The 23,572-nt window shown below is 50.4% G+C and overlaps 2 protein-coding genes across 3 annotated transcripts in view; one reads left to right on the top strand and one right to left on the bottom strand.

Moving 5' to 3' along the window:
- Nucleotides 1–355: 355 nt before the first annotated feature.
- Nucleotides 356–22,292, top strand: STEAP3 (STEAP3 metalloreductase). 2 transcript variants are annotated; one of them, XM_005029927.6, is made up of 5 exons: nt 356–505; nt 11,636–12,116; nt 12,534–13,061; nt 14,590–14,754; nt 20,029–22,292. In XM_005029927.6, exons 1-5 carry the CDS (start codon nt 363–365, stop codon nt 20,317–20,319), a joined length of 1,608 nt encoding a protein of 535 aa, XP_005029984.4. In that variant the 5' UTR covers nt 356–362; the 3' UTR covers nt 20,320–22,292. The 2 variants fall into 2 exon arrangements, with proteins under 2 accessions (XP_005029984.4, XP_027316894.2); XM_027461093.3 differs by lacking the exon at nt 356–505 and adding an exon at nt 798–976.
- The window catches only part of C7H2orf76 (chromosome 7 C2orf76 homolog), a 37,986-nt gene continuing 16,469 nt past the window's right edge, over nt 2,056–23,572 (bottom strand). Inside the window, exon 6 of the mRNA XM_072040680.1 lies at nt 2,056–3,707. Within this exon, the coding sequence (XP_071896781.1) occupies nt 3,697–3,707 (11 nt within the window). The 3' untranslated portion in view covers nt 2,056–3,696. The remainder of the gene's footprint in view (nt 3,708–23,572) is intronic.

Genomic DNA, 23,572 nt, shown 5'->3' with positions numbered 1-23,572 from the left:
TATGAAAAGGGGGTGACAATGCAAAAGTAATAAGGTATCAGCACTTTGGGATGAGGGCAGTGGTCGCTGCTGAGCCCCACACGACCGACAGAGACCTTAAACCCGAATGGAGAACCATGTGGAATGAAATCTCCATGACCAAGGGAGAAACAGGCAATGGCTGAGGGGTCTGTAATAAACTAAAAGGGCAGAAAAAGGGGGGAAAAATGCCTGATGCAGGAGGGCAGGCAGCAAGGTCCAGAAAGCTTGGCGGAGCTCAATGATTTCTTTCTTTCTGCCTCCACGCCAGGCCGTGGCGCAGCAATAAAAGTGCACGGGACACCCCGTCAGGCCACGCCAGCCTCCTTGCTGCTGGAGGCACAATGGGTTGTTTCAGGAAGCCACGGGCAGGAATCACACCGGCCTCTGGGAACGGCTCAGGAAGCCTCAAGAGGAGCGGCTGCACGAAGCCGTGCCCAAAGATGCTTTTGGGAAAACTTCGCAAAGCCTCTGAGGGAAGGGGCAGGTGAGGCAGCGGAGCAGAGAGAGAGAGCGGTTTTGGGGGGACTGTTAGTGAATCCCTGGCGCTGCGGTTTTATTTGTAGGGCCACCGCTGGGAAGGGAGCAGGGCCGTGCCGAGCCTTGGGGCGGCTGCACAAGGACGGGGCTCCCTCTCCCCATTATCTGCCCCCCGGCACAGGCTGTAGGGACAAGTGCACGGCCCCCGATAGCGCCGAGCCGCACCCTCCGGGCCGAACGCCGGCGCCTCCAAAACGCGCCCCTATATAGCGGGGAGCCGAGAGCCGTGCCCGGCCTCCTGCCCCCATATAGGGGCGGCCGGGGGGGAGCCGTGCCGTGCCGAGCCGTGCCCAGCAGAGCCGTGCCGAGCCGGGCACATGGGCAGGGAGGGCGGAGCTGGCGACCTGACATCAGAGCGCCTCCCTCGCAGCCCCCGGACGGCTCCGTTCGCCCTCCTGCTGCCCGGCCCGGCGCAGAGGTGAGTACGGGGAGCAGCAGCAGCAGGAGGAGGAGGAGGAGGAGGAGGAGGAGGAGGAGGCGGCGGGGATCGAACCCGCGGCCCTGGGGCCGGGCGCGGCTCTGCCCGCAGGGGGTCAGCGGCACCCCCGGCGCTGCGAGCCCCCAGCCCCAAGCTGGGACCCCCCCGATCCCGGGGGTCCTCAACCCGAGGCTGGGACCCTCCGATGGCGGGGCTGGGATTCACCCCCAGGGCGTTGCGGAGGGGCTGAGGTTTTGGTTTTTGGTTTTGCAGGAGCGGGGCGCGCTGCCCCGTGGCTGTGCAGGGCCGTGATTACGGAGCGCTCTGCCCCGGTTGCAATGGGAAACGCTGCGAGCTGGGAGCCTGCGGGGACAGCTCCGAGCACGGAGGTTTGGGGTGTGCTCGGTGCCCACCCGAGAGCCGGGGTTATCTGGGTGTGGGGCAGGGAGCTGCAGGTGGATGCCCAGCAGTGGGATGCGGCGCTTCTGCCTCGGAGCAGGGCGCGCTCGGCTTTCACTTTCTCATCAGCAGCTTTTTGGGAGGGTAAGGACTTCTTCCAGCTCGGGAGAAATCAGGAATTGAGATATTAAAAAATAAATAAATCTCAGTCCCCTGTGGGTGAGTGGGGAGCGGCTGCCAAGCTTCCTTACTTGTGTAGGGTTCCTAAAAGGCAGCAGGGTTGGATGCTCCATGAGGTGGTTTTGGCATTTGTCCCGTGTCAGAGTGCTGAAGGGCGAAAGCTGTGAATGAGCTGGGGAGGCAGCATTCAAATAGGACTGTCCCATAGGCAAGGTGACCCGGCATGGGACTGTCCCTGCCCGGTGACCCTTGCTGGGACAGCACGAGGTTGTGACATCCCCGTTTTGGGGAGAGCCCGGAGGCCTGCACCCTGCAGAGCCAGGCAGAGGATGGACGTGCACCAAGAACCCCAGGTCACTGCCGTCCATGTGCTCTAGATAAAACTGGTGCATTGGAAATGTCTCCCATGGAGAGAAATCAAAACTGAGATGGCGAGAGAGGAAGGCCATCGTCTACAGTATCATTATGCTGCGGGCTGAGGAGATGGAGGGCTAACAAGATTTAAATACTACATCAGGCTTAAGATTTCTCCTCTCTTAAAATCTCATTTGCTATAAAACAAATGTACGGTAATACAGGATCCGATACTCACTGCACGTATTTGATTTCCTCCATAATTGTAGAGAAGAAAATGTTGGTGACTCAACAAGTCTTTGTTTAAAAAGAAAACACAGCGTGCCTCGGGAAAACATGCTTCTTGAAAGCATAATTTCTGTTTGTTTTGGTTTTTATTTTTGCTTTTTGTTTGTTTTGCTTTTTATTGTCAGGAACTATGCTTTGACTGCGACCTTGTAGCATTACACCCATAAATAGAAGCAGCTTTAGATTCATGGGAAACACATTTTTTCCGATGGTGGAAGAAGTAGGCCAACCAAGCCGGCTCTCTGGAGAGGTGTGAAAGGCACGGGCAGCCGTGGCAATGGGATGTCACGTAACAAGAATTAAAACCCACCAATTAGTTATCTAGGCGTTTACCATCACCGATTAGAATTACCTCTCCTGCCAACCTCACAATGGAGGCAAGTGCTAATTATTTCTAAGCTTTAAGTTACTGCTTCTTCACAGGGTCACTTCCCTTGCAGTGGATTAAGCTGCTTCCCATCTGCATCTAAGTGAAATGTAGCTTAAATGAAAGGAGAAAATGTTTGGAAAGCATGTCAGTGATGTGGGTGCTTACATCCCATTTCAAAAGCCCTTAGGTACTTTGGTGCCCAATCAATCGAACTTTTTTGAAAATTTTGGCTAGGGTTTAAGGAGTTCATACATAAACTCCTTCCATCTTTTTCCAAGTTCTCAGATTTTCACTGTGTCTATCTAAAGACTCAATTGGGATAATACTTACATATGCATTTCAGTTTAGTTCATATAAATACACCACTGTAGTCTCTGAAAAATGTCCTAAGAGTTCCCCACAGACCTCAGGCTAAAGGAATGGGGGTCTGTAGATAACGTGTCCACCACAGAAGTATGCTGATCCCACTGATCATCACTAGCAGATACCAACCTGCACCTCTTCAGTTACTTAAAGTAAATGAACTTCTTACCGCGAGGAAGTTCTTGGAAAGGTGGGTGCAGGAGGCAGTGCTCCGGTAAATCTCCCATTAAAAAGATGCATTAAAACCCATGAAAGAGGGATCCCAGCTGGACAAAACCTAAAAGCCAGACAGCACCAACTCCCTTGGCCAGCCACAGGCCCTCGGTTGTTGCGAGCACAACGTGCAGCACAGCACGGGATGGCTGATGGCTCAGTGGTGAAATATTTACTGGATGTACTCATCTGGCACATGCTGCGTCGCTGGGGTCCTGTGTGCATTGTGTGCACCCCTGCACCATGCTTCCCTCATCCTGGAGAACCTACCAGGGAATTATTTTGTGCTGTTTTACCCCGAGGAGTTTCCTCCCCAGACACCTCTCCTGCCCATCGCAGCTGCTCAGCAGAGCGGGTATGTCCATCACATACCTTGAACCTACCCCAAAGGACATACACTGTGTTTGGGAAACCAAGGGCTGCGTTCATAGGGCAGCATGATCACTATAGTCATCGTCCTTCTGTGGTTAGTTCCCAGTGAAGCCACCTATCCTCTTCTCTTGCTTTTCCTCCAGTTCCTCAGTCAGTAACAATTCCTCCTTTCCTGGTGGTCTCAGCACCCACCTGAAAGAGTGAAGAAAAATAGAGAGAAGCATATCATAGCTGGCCAGAACTACACATACACCACTGCTTCACAGCAAGACGTTAGCAGCTCAGTGTCCCTGAAGAAAAGGGACCGGGGGAATTCACCTCCCCAAGGTGACCAGCAAGACCCTGTGAGCTTCAGAGCTCACCGCGTGCTGTGCCTGGGCTTTGGGAGGTGACAGCAGGAGTCTTCAGGAGCCGGGCTGACCCCATGCTATGGGCTTCACCTCCCCGCCACCCTCTCCACCGCAGGGCCCTGTGCATCCTCTGAGTCGCTGCAAGAGGCAGAGCCAGAGATGCAAGGGCGTGCTGATCTTGGAGACCCTTCTAACAGGCGGCAATGGCCAAACCAAATGTTTGCATGCGCAGGCAGCGCAATTCCTCTGCGTCTTTCCTGGAAAGAAGTACGAGTTTTCAAACAGCCAGGGTCTGCCAGCTCCCTGGGGTGGCCGCTGGGCTCAGAGCTCGCGGCCACCAGCAGCAGGGCAGGAGCGGAGAGTTTCCCCTGCTCGTTTCAGGCAGCAGCACCTCCTCCAGTCATGCCTAGCTGCAGGCTGCCGTTAGATCTACCCCAAAAGATTTTGCCATCCATGTTTTTGGCTACTTACCTGCTCTCCCTGCATTTCAGAAAGGGGAAAGCTCAGGAGCGGGTGCGTCACTGAGAGAGAGTCATTAACTTGGAAAGAGCAGTAAGGCAATTAAGACCCCAAAAGAAAGCAATAGAAGCCCCCCAGGACTTCGCTACAGCACTTAACGTTGCTGTAAACTGTCCCTCGATGATAAGCTGGGGAAATAACCTTCTTATTCAGGGACACATCAACAAGATAAACTTGTGTGTGCTATGCCTGTAGCACGGGAGACGTGAGCTGCTCTTCGGAGGCAAATTTGGGAGAGGAGAGTTTGGGGATATCTGTGACACAGCTTGGTGGTAACTGCTTAAAAGTGTGTAGTTTGGATAAAAACAGTCAGCCAAAAGTTTGTTTTCCAGTTTAGTCGAGTCACAGCCAATATTGCAGGTGGGTGATTTTTCTGCCCAGCGTCAGCACTGCCCATTTAACCTCACCAGGTGCCAACAGGCTGTTGCATTTCTATAGGAAAAACGTGGCCAAAATGTCTGAGCTTGCGTGGGAAAAAAACGACTTAAGTCGTTCCAGCGGAAAATTCTGGGAGCCCTCTCTCCTCCACTTTCCCCTGTTTTGAAACATGTTTTTGAGTTCTGCACACGGCAAAGAACATCCTGTGGTCAGGGACGTACCTTTGGCTTCAAAAACCAACATCCTTGATATTCATCAATGTTTAAACCAGAGGGTGCATGAAGCAGGGGGGGCCAGTGCCCGCTTTGTGGGTGACCCAGAGGAAACGTTCGAGAGGAGAGGCTCAGAATTAAGGCTGTGACAAACTGGAGGGAGGGTCTAAAAAAGCAGGGCACAAGCTGTGTCCCGTGGGGTTGGACTGACCGACCGTGCGGACAGCGAGTGAGGGACCGGCCAGGCAGGGGATGGGGACGAGGACGGGGTTAGGGGCATCACAGAGCACAAGTCAGCGGTGCCGTGTGGTTGTGCAAAAGCAAACAGCGTGCTGGGAGGTAGGAGCAGACGTGGCATGTGGGGGAAGCGGCGTCTGCTCCCTCCACTGCCTTTTCGGGGGCTCAAATGGAAAATTCAGCTCCTCCAGGAAAACATGAAACTCATCCTCAAAGCGCAAAATGTGTCCACAGAGAAGGAGGGGGTGAATCACATGCTGTGACCTTTGGGGGTTAGAAAGGAAGCAGCGAGGGAGATTGATTCACTGGATCAAGAGACGCTGAGGGGAGAAAGCCGGGCTCTGTGTGAGCTTATGGAAGTGGTTTTAACAACTGATCTGATAAACACCAGCCCAAGGGTTAGGAGAGGGGTGAAGGCACAGCACGGTGTAGTGGCAGGGGCACGCTGCAGCCCCGGGAGCCCACAGCAGGTCTGTCCCCACCGCATGGCCAGGGACAGCCTCAGCACCCAGCAGTACCTGCCCGGGATGTCCCTCTCTGGCAAATGGGGACCTGGGGGACCCCGCTGCTGGCATTTCCTCATTCTTACCGCCTGGCTGGCATCCCACGGAGGTTTGCAACATTGCTTTTCTGGATGAAGCAACACAGACCGTTGGTTAATTGCATTTGCTGGTTCCTGGTTTACACTGGTCGGGAACTAGCTCAGTCTGTTTTGAAAGGAGTAAGAGGGAAAGAGGCAGCAAGCCTGGTTTTCCCCTCTTCCTCCCTCTTCTGCAAGCCACCCACAGAGCAGACGTGTTATTTCCAGTCAGCCAGGACAGGACTAAGAGGTATCCTGAAGTGTGAGCAGAGCTGGGGTTAACCAGCTTTGGATAAGCCCTTTTATTACTTCAATCTGTGCCAGTCGTAGCAGGTACATGGTACTGGCAGTGCTCTTTGGAGGGACTTTCTGGGTGTGAGAGAGACTTAAATGCTTTATTTTCCTTGGAAACAAAGCAGCTGTAGCCAAAAAGTAGGTATTTCTATGGACAGCAAGACCTGAACAGAAACTTCTGGCACTGAATGAATCTACCCAGCTGTGACTTGTTGGTGTGTTGACTTCCTAGAGAATGCCAGGCTCTGCAAAGAGGAGCTGCAGGGCTGTGGTTTTGTGGTCAGTCCAGGAGGTACAAAGGTCCGTGTCTGCAGACTGAATCACCTGGGGGCAGAGACCACTGCCATCCCTCAGCCGTGTGTGTACGTATGGGACCATGCTCCATGGCACACAGGGACCATCACGGTGCAGACACCAGGACATTCCTTGTGTGGAAGTGCCTTTCATCAGTGCCTTGATGAAGGAAGAACTCTTCTATATCACTTGTTTCCTCCTGCTGCTTGACCCCAAAGCTTATTAGGGGATGTAGATAATAATCATGTGCTTTATCTCAGATAACCCACAATGCCGAAACTGAAGCCCTGATGAGGCTCTGTAAGGACATGCACCAGGTTGAATCCACAGCTACTCAAGACTCAGTTGTGGTCAGTCTAAACAAAATCTGACCACAGGGGATGACACAGAAGCGGTTATTGTGGCCAAGGTGCTGCCTGCTAAGACTCTGTACGTGATGCTGAGCTCGGAGATGAGGCTTTGTGCAAACAGGAGCCAGTTTCATTGTGCTGTACAGCACCATTACATGGAGCTCCTTGTGAGATTGCTGCCATGTTCTTTGGCACAGTTTGACTCAGTGATATCTTTGAGATATTGTGTTTGACTTTTTGTTTGTTTGTTTTTAATCAGAGCTATTGTAAAACTAGATTGACTTTTATCTGCTAAACCCTCATACCAAGACAGTGAAATGGATCTCAATTTGTTTTTGGTTTTGTTTTTGGTTTTCCAAAAAGTAGAGCAAAGCCTGTGCCTTGCCATGATGGGTACATCCTGGTCCAGGGTTTACAAGCCAAGCACCACCAGACTGTGAATTATGGGAGCCAGTGAGGCTATAGTTCTCTGCCCAGAATAACTGAAAGGGTCCTGAAAAGATGGTCTTGTTGTTAAAGACGTGGCCAAGGATATCAGGGTCTTCCCAGGCAAATGTGCTGGAGCCCTGCTATCATTGCTATCTCAGTCACCACAGTCTGTGGAGGGTGGATAACGATAGCACCAGCTTCCCATTAGCAGTGGGGCATTATCTGAGTGCAGATTGACGTTGCTGGGAGTGCAGCCACACCTGGAGGGGCTCCTGCAGCCCTGCTCAGCCCAGAACTGCCGTCCTGCTGCAGAACCCTGCTGCGTGGCAGCAAAGCTTTGTTTCCTGGCACCGAGCCTAAGCTAACAGCTTCTGCCAAACCTCAAGTGAAAAATACATCGAGTTATCCTCGCTTTTCTTCTGCAAGAGCCCCTCCTGCCCTCCACCTGGGCAGCAGAGATTTGACTGCTTCGTTTCACCCAGCTTTTGTCTGTCTGATCCCATTCTTTGGGGCAGGAGCTGCCTTCTATCCAGTTTTGGTTTGGTGCCTGGAGCTCCTGATCTTGCTCACTGCTGTCACCGCTATTGTACTGCAAATAATAGAAGTCATTGAGATGCAATAGGTGAACTGCAGGCAGTAACAAGCACAATGCATCTGGGTGCAGCATCCCCAAGCAGTGATATAAGGGTGTCATTAATAGTCTAGCTGAAGGGCAGCTTTACTTTGTATTAGATATTTTAATTACGGAACTGCTTCCTGGTTAGGAGTGAAGCTAGTTTACTTCCACTGGGCTGCGCTTTAAATCATCCCGCAGCTTTCTTGGTAAGACACCGATCTCCTTGAACTTCACACGCCGTAACTCAGCAGGGGTGCAGTTTCCTTGATGGGGAAGATCAATAAATGAGGTTTATCCAAGGCTGCGGTATAGTAAAGGTGTGTCCGGCCTCTGTGGCTTCCACCCCCGGGTGACTCCTCAGTAACCTGGGTGGGCTGGCCTGGCCATGAGGAGCCAGCCTTGGCAGGGAGCATTGCGGGCAGGGTTTGTAGGTAAATGTGAGCACGTTTACCCCTGGCTTCACAGGGCCGAGCCCGAGGTGAGGGGCAGGAGGCCTGGAGAGGAGCCAGGTGGCAGAGCAGGGTGCCGAGGGGGCGGCAGAAGCGGAACTGGTGGCAGGAGAGATGGGGTCTGTGTGTTCTGCAGAGATACAGAAGTTCAAAAGAACTGTTACCTAATCACAAGCTCCATTTCCCGGCATCTGTTAGCCAGAGACCACGGCATTTCTCTCAACAAAATGTGTTTACTGCCACAGAGAGATTTTCTCCCCCTCCCTCACAAGAGTCTCTTGTGGCGAGCAGGCGTGAGGCGGCCATGGCTCATGGCGGTACAGGGCCTGCACCTCGCCAGAGACCTGACAGGCAGCATATGACCAAAATAACAGCACAAAAACCCACACCTCCAGTTCAAAGGCGTTCTGAGGGGCCTTGCTTTTTAACTGTTGTGGTGACTTCACAGGCTGTTTGGTTCCGTCAGCCTTTTTAATCAAAATAACAGGGGGCATCGAGGCTGTTTACCCCCCAGCACTGCAAACACCGCAGTGCGTTTTCAGCGGCAGTAACAGGACGGGCAAAACACACCACAAGAAGACTTGCTTGCAGCAGGATCCACATCCCTGCAGACCCATTTCATAATCACCTGCTCTGTTACCCTGAACATTGATTCCTCTCCCCGTGGCCGGGAGCCAGAGATGTGTCTCTATTGCAGGGTAACAGTTTGTGCACACAGGTTGTTGGAAAGAAGGGGGTTGCGTAGGCAGGAGAGCCTGTTAAGCTAAACAATAGCTCTGGCCCTAGAACAAATAGTGCTGGCCACAAATAAATCTAGGTGGAGCAAGAAAGTTTCTTAAAAGAGAAGCGGTGAACTTTTGATAAAGTGCCCGATAAAAAAGGGGAAAAAAATCTTTTGAAACAGAGCTGGCGTATTTACTGTGTGGTTTTGTGGCATGGTTGGTTGTGGATGAAGAGGACTGGCCTTGCTATGTTGCTCTCAAGCCTTCTCAGGATCAGGGCACAAGGGTTGGCATTGACCTGAGCTCCTACCATGAGGTTGTTCTTCACTTGGAGAAGTTCTGGGTGGTCTCTTCTCCATCCTCACCTACGTGTTTCTTTTTGCAGTTGGCAGGCCCTGTCTCCTCTCTCACTCATTCCCTATGGCCCTTTTCTAATTTTATTCCCTCGTCTTTGCAGTGGAGTGAGCAGAACTGCAGTGTGCTGTTCAGTGTATGGGCTTATACAGTGGTATATTGGGTTTTTGTGTTGTTTTGCAGTGACTGTGATACATACAGGCTATACCTGATGCAGGTGAGTGTGCATAGGTAGCAGCCTTGATTAACCCGCCTGACCTGACCTGCAAAACCAAGTCAGCCTTCAGGCGTACAAATCCTTCCATGGGTCTGGAACAGAAGCAGAAACCTTCAAAGCGAAATATGAATAATTCTCTCTTACTCATCCAGCCCATGAGAGGAAGTCTACGTGATATGTAGAAAGCAGAGAAGAGGTGTTCTTAAAGGGGAAGAAAGCTTGTCTCTTCTTGGCACTTGTTTATCTTCCAAGAGCACTTCTTCCACATACACGTATCTTTTGACTCTTGGTGAGAGAAAAGGAGAGCAGACAGAGAATAGTGAATTATAATTTTTAAGGTCCATCTTCTGAAGGTGTTTGTAGGCTTTCCATGAGGAACGGGGCTGAGAGACCAGAGATGGCAGTGGCTGTTGTGTCAGAAATCTCCCTGCCTGGTAACTCTGGCTGTGTTTGCAGTGTGACTATCAGGGAACCCTGAGCTGGTACCTGCAAAGAACTGTGGCTCTCAGATCTTTTTTTTTTTTTTTTCCTGAGTGTTTTTAACAAATTTACAGCTCATTAAAGCATACTGATAGGGCTTTTTATATGCCCATATGCTGCACTTGGCATGTGCCAGCAGTCAATTTTGGTGCTCAAGCACTTTGAATGAGGAGATCCTTCTGCACATTTCTCATAATAAAGATTGACTGTACTAAACAATTATCACCCATAAACTCAATCTTCTCAGTATTCAATCCCTTTCCCAGCTCACTTATGAGCGTGTTGAACAACACAGATCCTTGGGGATATCCCTTGACAACCCATTCCCATTATGAAAATTATTTATTTACTCTTACCCTTTGTTTCCCATTGGTAACTATTCATGCAGGAGCACCCTTCCTCTTTGTACCAATATTGCTTCAATCCCAGAAGAGCATTTTCAAACATTTTTAGAGCATTTTTAAACATAAAGAACATTTGCAAAAGCCTATGAAAAACAAAGCCTAGTGACTAGGTCACCCTGTCCGAGTGGTCACCTTCACTTTCAAAGACCTGCATCAGCTGTAAGGCCAGACTGTACTCTGCCAAAACCAACTGTCTCTTTCCCAGTATATCACGAGGCTGTTAATTCTGCTCTTTATTATCATTTCTACCAGTGTGCCCAATAGCAAAGCCATGTGTCCTGGTCCATAAGTTCTCCAGGCCATCTCCGGAGCACTTTAAAAGTATGGTGTCACATTTGCTATTTGCCATTCTTTAAGCACGAAGGCAGATTTTTGTAGGTGACACATCCCATGAACAGCCTGGCAGTTCCCTGATTGAGCTTCTCCTGACCTCCAGGCTTGGCTGGCTTGCTGCTGTTGAATTCATTGATCTGCTTAAAGCCCCTTCATGGTCTCAATATCTAATCTGTTACGGAGAGCAGAGTGTAACAGGGCAAAATTCATTAATGTTTGTAAAGCTCGTCAAGATCTTTCATGAGCAAATCTCATCATATTTTAATATATTGTTTTAAATGTCATGAGTAAGTTCTCATTATTCATTGAAGAGATGAAGCAAACAGACCCAAATATTGGAATAGGCAAAGGCTGCAACTCTCTTCATTTACCACTTCTAGGATGCTTTCATTTCACCTCAAACTCCTTGCCTTGATTCTGCTCCCACAAATCAAAAGCACCCCTTGCCACTCCCAAATGTGGGCTTTGAGATCCCCCTGGACTCCAGGGCTTTCAAGAAGATCTCTCCTGGTTCCTTGGGGTTCCAAGAGCTGCCATTGCTGGTGGCTGTTAGGATTGCTCTGGCTTTGTAGTGCGAGGTGAAGAACCACAAAGGACAATGAGTGCAGCCAGGTGTTTGATCACTCAAACCAGGGAAACTCATTCCTAAAACCATCTCCGTGCGGTGTCTTGTCCCCCTCCAATGGTGGCTGGACATAACTGCACACATGCTGGCGGGTTTAGCAGATGGGTCCTGGGCTACTGGGACCCAGAGCTGTATCAGGGATTTCCTTCCTTGCCCAAGACCTCATGCACTTCTATTCATGCGGCATAACTACATTTTCCCCTTGAACACAGTTGTGGTCTGGGCATCTGCAAGAGCTTCACAGTGAACTTGCATTTCCCCTTGTTCTTCCCCCCAGGATGTCCGGAGGAGACATGGCCAAACCCCTCCTTGGCCACCGGAGCGTGGAGGGTGACCCCACGGCACCCGCAGCCGGCCGCACCATCGGGGTGCTGGGGAGCGGGGACTTTGCGCGGTCGCTGGCCATCCGCCTGGTGTGCTCTGGCTTCAAGGTGGTGGTCGGCAGCCGCAACCCCAAGCGCAAAGCCGGCCTCTTCCCTTCTGCGGCTGAAGTCACCTTCCAGGCCGAGGCGGTGAAGAAGACGGATGTCATTTTCGTGGCGGTTTTCAGGGAACATTACTCCACGCTCTGTGATCTGGCCGACGTGCTGGTGGGCAAGATCCTGGTGGATGTCAGTAACAACACCGAAATCAACCACCACAAAGAGTCCAACGCCGAGTACCTGGCCTCCCTGTTCCCAGCCTGCACTGTGGTCAAGGGCTTTAACGTGGTTTCTGCATGGACGCTGCAGTCAGGTGCCAGGGATGGTAATAAGCAGGTATTGTTTTCTCCTGGCAAGGGCTAAATCCACAATATTTCAGCAGCTGAGGCCTGACTTCAACAGTAAATGGCCTGAGGCTCCCGCAGGTTCTGCATTTCTTTGCTCAGAAATGAAATACCCCACTTACTCCTTGCTTTGTAGTCTTTGAAGTCTCTGTGTAAGTGAAAAGTACTATTTATTTGTCTGCTTATCTAAACACAGACAGTAAAACAAACTGGTGGTGCACACATGAAAGGAAACCCGTCCAGGAGAGAGGTCCTTGGCAGCCGCAGTAAATCCCCATCAGAAAGCCTGCCAAGAAGCAAGATGCTTGGTGATAACACGGGCTTCCTTTAGCATAGCAGCCCTCCCGCCACACTCGTTCCTGCAGCCTGATCTCTCTTTGCCCTGTGTGTATCCTTCCGTTTGTTGCAGGTCCTGATCTGCTCAAATAACCAAGAAGCCAAGCGCACCGTTGCAGAGATTGCTCAGATCATGGGATTCACCCCCGTGGACATGGGCTGCATGTCCTCAGCCTGCGAGATCGAGAACATTCCCCTGCGCCTCCTGCCAGCCTGGAAAATCCCCATCTTTTTGTCTCTGGGGCTCTTTCTTTGCTTCTTCACGTACAACCTGGTGCGGCAGGTCATCCACCCATACATCAGGGAGCAAAAGAACAAATTCTACAAGATACCCATCGAGGTGGTCAACACCACGCTGCCCTGCGTGGCCTACGTCATGCTGTCCCTCGTCTACCTGCCCGGCGTGCTGGCAGCCTGCTTGCAGCTCTACTACGGCACCAAGTACCGGCGTTTCCCGGATTGGCTCGACCAGTGGCTCCAGCACAGAAAGCAGATCGGCCTCCTCAGCTTCTTCTGCGCTGCCCTGCACGCCGTGTACAGCCTGTGTCTGCCCATGCGCCGCTCCCACCGCTACCAGTTAATCGAGACGGCCGTCAAGCAGGTAACGTTGGCACCCTCCAGGTGTCAGCACCCCTAATAATCTTCTGCACACCTCCAGATGTCGGTTAGCAGGTTTCCTATCTCGGCCTTTGCACTCACTTTCCAAAGCACGTGGGGGAAGGAGCTGTTATCTCTGTGAGCACTTCTCTCACGAGGTAACTGTGCCCCATTGCGGCACGCCGCCCACCAGGCACACACCCGTCCATCCACACTGAGGACCACATTAGCAGGATGTTGTCCAGGCGTTTGCAGCCAGGTTTAGGATCAAAATCCCTCATGCCAGTGTGCCAGACGAGCATAAAGAAGCCTTTGAATCCAGCATTGCCAAGCACCTGGCTTGCCTGAGGTTAGATGTCCAGAGGGATCCCTGTTTGCTCGCACTGACAGTCACAGCAGATGCCTGCTGGAGCGACCAAGCCATAACCCTGAGGATTTGTTTATGTAGGAGGTGTGTCCTTGTTACAATGTGCCTCCAGGAGCATAACAAAATATTGATGAAGAGCTGGTCATAGTCTAAGGGAACGAGGAAGTGTAAAAGTACTTTATTGCCTTGTTGAGGCTCTCGGCAGTGTTTATCCAGCGTGGGATTGCCAACCTTCAGGCAATCCAGCCAGCTCTGGAGCCTGGCAGTGCCATGGATCAGTGTGACTGCCCTTCCTCTGCCCCTGGCTTCTTGCTGCATCTCCCTGCTTCTCCTGGGATGTGCAGCTGAGAGGTGAACCAGATCGAGGAACTGCCCCCAACCCAGTCTCCTTTCTGTGCTGGGATATTTTCCAAGCGTTCCTCACTGCGGCCACCCAAACGCTTATCCCAACACAGCGGAGGGAAGGGGCTGTGGAGGCAGCTAGGAGCAGGGTGGCTGGTTTTGGCAGCAGTGCCTGCTCAAAATATCCATCAGATGACACCCCCAGCCTCCCAGTTCCAGCCTGGCACAGGCCCTTCTCGATTGCCAGTCGCACATTAATCTCGGGCAAGCATCCTCTGTTCATTTCCCTTCTACCTCCTGTTTTCTAGCAACATCTTTGTTTAGTAAATTAAACCCATTTAATGGGCTAAAGAGGATGGTTCTAAATGTTGTTCTCTGCCATGCAGCATAAAGCCCATCTTCCTTTCCATTAGCATGAACAATTTCCCCCCCCAAAATGCACTTAAAATGAAGGTTATTAGGAGACTGCTGCATATTCAAGCATCTGTATTTGTTTTCATGGCTTTAAACTGAGTTCTTATTCCAATTATCTTTCCAAATGCAACTTTGGGGCTTGCTGCTGTGGTTACAGGCTGTGGGAGCTGTGATCATCCAGCAGTTCTTCCCAGCAGGCTTCAAATCTGACCTAGCTGGGACAAGCAGCAGGGGGATAAAAGAGGATTTTCACACCTCCCAAAAGGCAGAGGCCAGTAGCACCGGAGGTGGGTCTAGGAACCAGTGTTCATCCAGGGAATCTGCTCCCAGAACCCAAACGAATACAGATAAAAATCAATTCCTCTATTCCTAAGCGCTCCATTTTAACGAAACTTCATTGTCATGCCAGGCTGTGGAGAAGAAGATGAATATCTGGGTAGAGGAGGAAGTCTGGAGGATGGAGATTTATATCTCTGTTGGAATAATTGCCCTGGGCTTGCTGTCGTTACTTGCCATCACTTCACTTCCATCCATCGCAAACTCTCTCAACTGGAGGGAATTCAGTTTCATCCAGGTAAAGTTGACATTTGCCAATGTCACCGAGTGATTCTGCAGCCAGGGTCAGGCCCTCGCGCACCACGGAGGGCAGGGGTTGGCCTGCCATCCCCACGCGTGGCCACCTCAGCCACTCCACACATCCCTGGTCGGGATGTGAGCCCGGCAGACACCTCGGGGCAGCGGGATGTGGTGCGTCCTGGAGACCACCCCGCTGTCACGCAGGATGCATGCCGTCCGCTGCTGTGTCAGGGGAAGGGAAAATGTAACCCATCGTGTGCATCCATGTGGCGCTTAGTGGTGAGCTTTGCAAGAGTGAGTCTTTAATGTGCTGGCTGAAATTCTTCCTCACCCCGCTTCTAGCAGCATTAGCTAGATTCTATGCTGCTTCTAGCAGCATTAGAGACCCTGAGCAAAACCAGCCTGGACTTTGCCTGTGGGATGTCCCCATGCAGAGTCCTTGAGGCTCCTTTCCCCCTCACTCTGTGCCCCCGAGGAGCGCTGCTGTTCACAGGTTCACAGCTAAAACGCCCCTGAAGTCACACAAAGTAGAAAAGCAGAAAGCCTCGGGGCAGTTTAGAGAAGGCAGGGTTATTCCCTTCTGTGCTCAAGGTCCCCCGGGGAGCTAGCCGTGTGTCAGCCATGCCCAGCAGGCTGGAGGTGCTGCGGGGAGTTTGCAGGCAGATAACAAGCCAGGGAGACAGCTGGTGCAGAACACAGATCCAAGTGATCAGTGAAAAGTCCCTGTCTTCTAAAATGTGAATTAGGACTATAAGGGTGGTTCTTCTTTCTCCGGATTTTCTCAGTGGTTTAGGAACCTTCTTCCCACTTGCAGAGATGTCCAGATCCCCAGAGTGACCTGAGTACCCTGTGTGGGACATTCCCAAAAGCTCCCGGCACAGGGACACACGTGGAGCCAGGCTTCAGGCTAACAGGGACAGCAGGAAATAAAACTTCTAATACCCTCTGCACTTGAGACCAAATTCACCAAATTCAGAGGCCTAGATCCCGTGATTAATTGTTCCTCCTACACTGCTGCTATTTAGCCTGCTCCACACTTCGGGTGATGCTGCAGTGACCAGCGTGGCACCCAGCACACACAAACCCCATGGCACACATCCCCCAACACCTCCCCTGCGGAGCCTCTCTACCCGTGGCACCAGTTCACGCCCAGGGATTAGGGGATGCAGGGTTAGGGCATGCGGAGGTGCAAATCTGTCACTCATTCTCCCCTGCTGAAGCTCTTCAGCTGCACATAAATAATTCAATATTCATTAGAGCAGGAGTTTGAAGCTTGCTCTCCCACAAGTGCCCTGATCTCCAAGCTAGCAAGTCAGTTAGGGTTTTTTGTGGGGGATTTTTTTTCAGTGTTTTTTTTTTTTTTTTTTTTCCTGCTCTCTTGCTGTGGGCTGGTGAGTAATTATTTACACTGCGTAGAAGAGCCTCACCTGGAGAGCTCAACCCCAGGAGATTGTCCCTCGGGGAGAACAGAGATCTGGTGTTAAATATCTCTTTCAGACCGGACAACAGGAGCATATTAACGCTCACCATCACATCTCAGGGGAGGGCTGCAGCCGCCGAGACAGCGGATAAATTCCTGTCCTGGCTTAGGCATCTCATACCAGGAATCCCAAACAAAGGGAAAAACTTCCTTGCAGCCTGGAATGAGCCTTTGAAGCTCCCTGCATCTCCCTCTGGCTCCCCAGGCAGCTCTCCTGGTGGTGCTGGCGCTGTGTCATGTAACACGTACATTGTCTCCTACCCGTGCACCTCACACAACTGTCACATCTCTGCCCTCTGTGATCCCTTCCCAGCTCTCTCTAACGATATGTCAGCGGTGGCACCAAACAAATACGTGACACTGGGCTCCAAAATAGCTCTTGGCTGCCCCAGCTGCCTGGCTTAGGACATGGAAATACCACTCAGAGCTCTTTCTGTAGGTGCAGGATGAGGCATGGCAGCGCTACACAAGCCCCCAGCTGAGGACATGCAGGAGATGCACGGGTGGCATTGTGCCTGAAAGGGAATACAGGTCTCCTGGCGTGTTAGCTTCCAGCTCGTTAGTTTTTAATTAGAAATACTTTTTTTTTTCTTCCATAAGTTGGTGATACTTTTCTTAAGGAAATGAATTGGAGATAGGGGTGCTGCTCAGGACATCCAGCATGTGACCCTATTACAGTGCATCAGAGGCATCGTGGCTTCCCATAGAAAAGGGAGTAACTAGGTAACAGGAATGATTCGTATGCAATTCAACTTATAGGAGACATTTTTAATGTTCCCCAGTGATTTACGAATCCAGTCTAATTGGCGCAGAAGTAAAACATGTATGATTGCCTTTACCTCCCCACCCTGAAAAGTCCTCCTGGAATCTGAAGGTTGAATTGACCTGGTTTCTTGCTTAGCTCCTGATTGCAGGATACAAAGAATCTGTCATCGGACCCTTTCTGGCATTCCTGTCAATGAAACCAGAGCCAGGGCCAACTTCCACACAGCTAATGACTTTTTAGGACTAATGGCAGGAGAAATCAGAAGCGTATTTGGGTCAGGAAGGGGTCTTTTGCTTCGGATGCTGCACTCATTTCTAAATGAGCCACGTGTGACAGAGTCACCTCTGCTGATGCATTGCAGGGAGCCTTCCGGACACTGAGGAGATGGAGGAGAGAGAAAAATCAATACAGAACAGAAAATGCATGCCAAGCCTGCATTAGGAAGATGCCATCCTCATACAGCCATCACTCTGAGGGCTTTAACACCTTCCCTGGCAGGCGGCCCCATATTCCCCACGCTGTGACAGTGCAAAAATCCCTGTTTAAAACATTAAAGCTTCACAGCCAGGAGCTGCGTGGAGAAGACAAACAAGACCAGAGCTTCAAAACTCAGGCAGTGTCAGGGCAAGGCACGTGGGCAAATCGGCCCCAGCACGGGGCTCAGAGCTGCAATCTGCAAAACTTTTTTGGCTTCTCACGTGCCTGCAGCTCGAGCCCTGCGCTGTGACAGCCTGCTGGGTGGCTGCAGCCATGGGGCCGGTGTGCTCTGCAGAGCTGCCAGCCCCGTGTCCAGCTGCCAGCCCCATGTCCTGCTGCCACCCACTTCCCCCAATTTCTTACCAATTAGCTTTTTTGCTCCACGTGACCCGCCGCCTGCACACAAGGCTGGGTCACCGCGTGGCTGTGATGCTGTGGTGCCTCTCATCATACTAATTTCCACTTCTGCTCTTCCCTGCTGCCAGCAGCAGTTGAAAGAGAAACTGCAGAGGACCAAACTAATTATCTGCAGCTCTGCCGCACACGGAGCCCCGGCCGGACTGACCCCAAAGGCCACCCGTGCTGCCCGGTGCAGAAAGCACCTGCTGCCTTCAGACTGCACTGTCACCTCTCTCCCTGCCCCGTTTTACATCTGTGCTCTGCCAGATTAGTCTCACGCTGCTACTTCCAGCCTCTTTCCACCCAGGGATGTTCTGCCTGTTGGAGGGAAGCTAAGAGTCGATAAATGATGGATGAGCCACGGGTCGGTTCCCACTGTTAGGAGCGTTACCTCTTTCAGCTGCAATCGTGACACGTTCCAGCAAACACCTTCATTTTCCCAGTGAAACAAAGCTTGACCCTCTTTGGGTTTGCTGCCTGTTGTCACTTGGGCTTAGGACTTGGATGTGGCTTTGGGGAAGAAGGCAGCCTGGAAGACAGGGTGGGGATGCCCACAGGACAAGGTTCAGCTCGCAGGGCTGCTGCTGGCTCCGGGGACGACCTTGAGCAGCTCTCAGCTCAGCTGTGGCACGGAGAGAAGAGCTCCCTAACTTGGCAGGGTGCTGGGAGGGTGACATCTTGGCTGGGCTTACAGGCACCCACATGACGGTCTGATAGGTGCTGTAAAAGTAAAGTACATTGATACGGGGCATATTTTAGAGCTCTCCTTTCCCTGCCCTCCCAGTCCTCTCAGCTGCCGAAATAATTTGCTGCGAAGGGTGGGGGAGACTCGATCTAGCTTGTTGTTAGCAGCACGGTGCACTTTCAAAAGTTATCTGGGTTTTAAAATGGTTTGTCAGTGACCACAAACAGGAAGGGATGTTTTGAAAGGAGACACTTTCCAGCTGAGATTTTTTTTTTTTTTTTCAAGAGAATGTGACAGGTCCTTCCTCCTGTTTGCCCCGATCTCTGCTCTCCCTGCTGTGCGTTCTTTCCTGGACATACCTGCAGGGAGACAGCGTTTCTTGCTCATCTCTGATTGCAGCAAGCCAGGGATTTCAACTTCTAAAGGCTTCCTTCCCTAAGCTGGGGACATCAGCAGCGTGTGGTGACATTTTTCCTATCTGGGCACCTTGAAGGTTGGTTGTTATACAGGCTGAGACCAGACAGTCAAAGCTGGGCAGCAGACACACACATTTGTGCACCACAATTTTGGACCCATGTTTTTCTTTGAAAGCACAGCCAGCGGCCCTGGGGAGGTGGCAAAGGTTTGTGGCTGGAGGGACCCTGGCAGCTGGAGCCCAGCTCGGATCAGATGAGAAATCACTGAGGGGACCAGTGGTGATTGCCAGCTGGCAATATTCAGGCAAAATATTGCCTCTGTGGATGCTCAGGAGCCACAACCTCAGCTGAAAACAGAGCAAGTTCAAGGGGCTGAGTCCTTGCTGCCTCCTTCAGTGGATAAAGGGCTCTTGGCTCCCAGTTCCAAGGGTTTAGTCCATCACATAGCCTCAGGGTTCAGCTCATGAACCAACGCACATCTCTAGGACAGAGAAGGAAACCCATCAGGGCTGTTGCTCATCTGAGACCGGAGCGCTTCAGTTTCTAGCTCAACCTCGGCACGCTGCAGTTTTCCTGTAGGTGCCAGCAGTTACCTGCAGATCTCTGCTAGGCTTCACCGACTTCTGACAGTGCTGACTGCTGCTAGGTAGCTGCGATGCTGTGCGAAAGGTGTGTGCTTTCCATGGCTGGCCAGCAGCCCCTGGCCATTGCCAGCCACGGCAGAGCCAGAGCATTTGTGAGCTCCCCCCAGTTACGGGCTCAGCGGATACTGGGGCTGGGGCTCACCCCTCAGCTGGGTCAGCAGCATTTTCCAGGACACTCCTGCTGAACTAGTATCACACTTAACCTCTGATGAGAAAAAGAAAAATGCAGGTTGGCACGCTACCCATGCAAGGTTTCCAGTCGCATTTTATTCTAGAAAAAAAAAAAACAAAAAAAAAAACAAAAAAAAACCACGGGAATCCTCATTGCTTTCTCCGCACTGTGTACCCCTACAGGTGAAAATACCAGGTCCTCTGCTAACCCGTGTGTGTTTCTCTTCCTTTCAGTCCACCCTTGGATTTGTTGCCCTGCTAATCAGCACTCTGCACACCCTCACGTACGGATGGTCGAGGGCCTTTGACGAGAACCAGTACAAATTCTACCTGCCTCCCACCTACACCCTCACGCTGCTCGTCCCATGTACTGTGATCCTAGCAAAGGTCGTCTTCAGCCTGCCCTGCATCCACCACAGACTCGTGCGAATCAGGAGGGGCTGGGAGAAGGGGAGATACGTGAAGTTTGTTCTGCCCAGCGCAACAGGGGAGTATTCGAGCGGGGAGACCTCTAGCCACGTCTGACGAAGCGCCGGGGCGACGGCGGATTTCAAAGCACTATCGACATTTCTATAAAGGTGTTTCTTTTTCTTAACTATATGTATGTTTTGGTATAATTATATTGTGGGTAAAGAAATAAAATTTGGTGACTTTAGAAAATGGGCTACCATGAAAGAGTTTAGATGGTAGTATTTAAATGATATTGCTGGTTTGCTAGGACAAACGTGGCCTTAAAAATCACCGTGAAAGCTGAGCTAGCAGCACTAATACACAGAAAACTGATGGATTCTGCCTCTGGTGGTGCTGACTAGCAGCTCTCCATACCAGTACTTCTCTGTTGCATCCCTATCTGCTATCATAAATGTCAATGCTTTTGTTCTTCTTTTACATATGAAGGAACACGGATTTTCTGGGCTTTATGATAGCAGAGACATCCTGCCTCTTCAGAGTCTGGATCAGTGTAGGTAGTGAGGTTTAGAAACACAAATCAACTCTGGATTTGATCCTCTCACAGAACTCTGTAGCCGTGTAAAAGCAGAACAATATCTGTGTTGTGTAGTGTCTGCAGATTTTAGTAGAGGTGTCCAAACCTGACAGCAAATCCAAGTATCCTGCTTCCTCAAATAGAGCCAGCAGTTCTGGTCCCATAAGCTGTGAAGAGAGTTACCAAAAAGACCTGCAGCTTCACAAAACTTCATGGAGGAAGCCAAAACCTTATGTCAAATAATATGGTGAAGGTTTTTTAAATCATAGGTTTAAATCAAACCTGAACGTGCCCATTTACACAGACAAAACAGCAGCTCTAAAACTGCTGGTTTCACTGTCAGTGATAAGGTCTTTGAACTGTCTTGCAAAAGGCTCAGTGAGTTCTTGGCCACAGCATGAAAACACAGGAATTGCACGTTTGGGGCACCATCCTTCATTGCCTTGCACCTGACGAAGGCACTTCCTAAATCACAAAGCTTTTCTTCTGACTTCACACACACACACTTTGGATGAGGTACGGGGCAATGAAGAATTCCATCCTAATTTAATTTTATACCTCTCACTTCCTATCCCTTCAAGCCCTTGCTTTTTATCAGAATAATCCTTTAGCTTTTGGACATCCAAATAGAGAATGGACAGCCATTCACAAAAGCTCAAGCAACCAAGATGACACTAGAGGACTACCTCAGCAAGGTCAGGCACAAGGGCATGGCTGTAACAGCCTCATTTTCCTACAGCAAAGTAAAAGACACCACTCAGTGTTCAGCATTGCTTTGAAAAACAACTGTCAGCACCAAATGAGGCATTTGTGGGACCAAAAAGCACCTGTTACAAGACCAGTTAATACAAAAAGTAAAATATGGATTGATTTGGGGACAGATAGGCCCTTCTGCAAGCCAACACGGGTTCCGTAACCAGAATGATTCATGGACAGAGGAACTTCAAACTTCCCTGTTTAGTCTCAAATGACAACCGTGAGCAATGTTCTCCAAGCACTGCTCAAGCTGCCAATGAAACGGAGGGGTTTTAATTTGCGTACGGCTTACAGTAAAGTCTCCAAACACCACTTCTTTTCACTGAACGAAAGGAAATCGGCATGAGGGAAATGCCAAGTTTTCACAATCAGCTGATTTTATTTATTTATTTTGGCAGCACAGGGAAAGCAGCAGTCTTTTCCTCCGTCCCTTTCAGGAGGCTGCAGTTATTCAGGTTTTCCCATTCACCTCCAGAGCCCAGCCCAGATCAGCACCTGATCAAATCACTCACCGAGCAGATTGATTACCCAGCGCTGGTTATTTGTGGTTGAATGGTAGCCTAAGCTTCCACACGGATTTCAGGCAGTTTCACATGAGTAAAATTCCACCCACTCCAGCTTAACTCATGTTTGAGGGAAAATTGGATTCAGCAAGCTTGTTCCTAGTCTTCTCTTCCGTTTCACCGTCGAGCAAAGTCAACATAAAAGCACAAGTTTGCACATTTTCTGTTTACAATAAAGTATTCCAATGTTTGGATTTTTTTTTCTTTTTTTTTTTTTTTCCTCTTGGCCAAGCTTATTTTCACATCTTTAGGTCAGGCAAACAAAAGAGTAGGAAGCAAGGAATGAGTATTACCCAGGCTTGCAGGGGGAAGGTGTGGTTTTATTGTGAGACACTTGAAGGCTAAAGACTCACCTTTTTGCCCAGCAGAAATCAGGATTGCTTTGTTTACAAGACTTTCACACCCAATGCCCTTTCCCACTGATGGCAAAGAGACAATTGTCACGAGCAGGAGCTGGCTGTGTTGGTGAGGCAGCACAGTGCTTTCCAGACAGGTCCCAGCCCTACGGACAGTTCAACACCCCACAGCTCCACAGCATCTAAAAAAAGGCCGATCAGGTGCCTTGGGGTGAGGCCCCGTGCCAGGCCAGCACTCTGGGCAGCCACTCAGCAGCTCTTTAAAAGCTGAAACCTATTCCTGTTACTGCAGAGCAGCATTTCTGCTGGTACCCTCTGTGGGCATCAGGTCTCTAAAACCTTTGGCACACCAGTTTGGATAATTGATTCTGATTCTGGAATACTGAAAAGCAATTTGAGGTGCTTTTGAATCCCCTATGTATCCCTTTGTGGAGAGGGGATTTAGTGAGGTTAGCAAAGATTTCCCAATTAATTGTTTTTAGTACCTTCTGTCTCTCTATGTATAGGATATACACAAACTTATATTACTGCAGAGTATATAGGTGGAGTGTAAATTCTTTATATTTTTATTTTACTGTGTGCCTCTGGGACAGGTAAGAACCAACTGAAGAGCTGTAAGAGTAAGGCCAGTCTTAATCACTGGCTTCTGTAACTATATAAAAGATATTCTGAACAGGTCCATAAAATTATATCAGAACTCATTTCGGTCTTTCTCCATCCCATTTCCTCCACAACCACCCCAACAATACCATTATTTTAATGGCAGTAGTAGAGAGCAGGGTGATTATCTGGAATTTAACACTAGGAAATGAAACACACTCGGGCCAGCAGCTGGTAGCTCCTTGCTACCAGGATAAGTGAAAACTGAGCTTTGCTGTGACCCAGCATGCCAGGACCCATGTTAGGGAGCTACGTACGCACGCAGGAGGTCACCAGTGGGTGCAGACACATGTCGGGACACGAGGCCAGTGCTATTGCACAACAGCACGGGAACAAACAAGCTTAATTCACTAAACTGAAAGTCCTGTCGATACCGAGTTCAAGGAAGAGGGAGTTTCCAGGGAGGTTTATGGGACTGGAAAGGTAAAAAAGGAGTTTTAATACTATCATTTTGTTCT

This window comes from Anas platyrhynchos, chromosome 7, assembly GCF_047663525.1.
Source record: "Anas platyrhynchos isolate ZD024472 breed Pekin duck chromosome 7, IASCAAS_PekinDuck_T2T, whole genome shotgun sequence".
Classification (NCBI taxonomy): domain Eukaryota; kingdom Metazoa; phylum Chordata; class Aves; order Anseriformes; family Anatidae; genus Anas; species Anas platyrhynchos.
The sequence above is the reverse complement of the archived record's forward strand: the minus strand, read 5'-3'. Positions and strand labels throughout refer to the sequence as shown.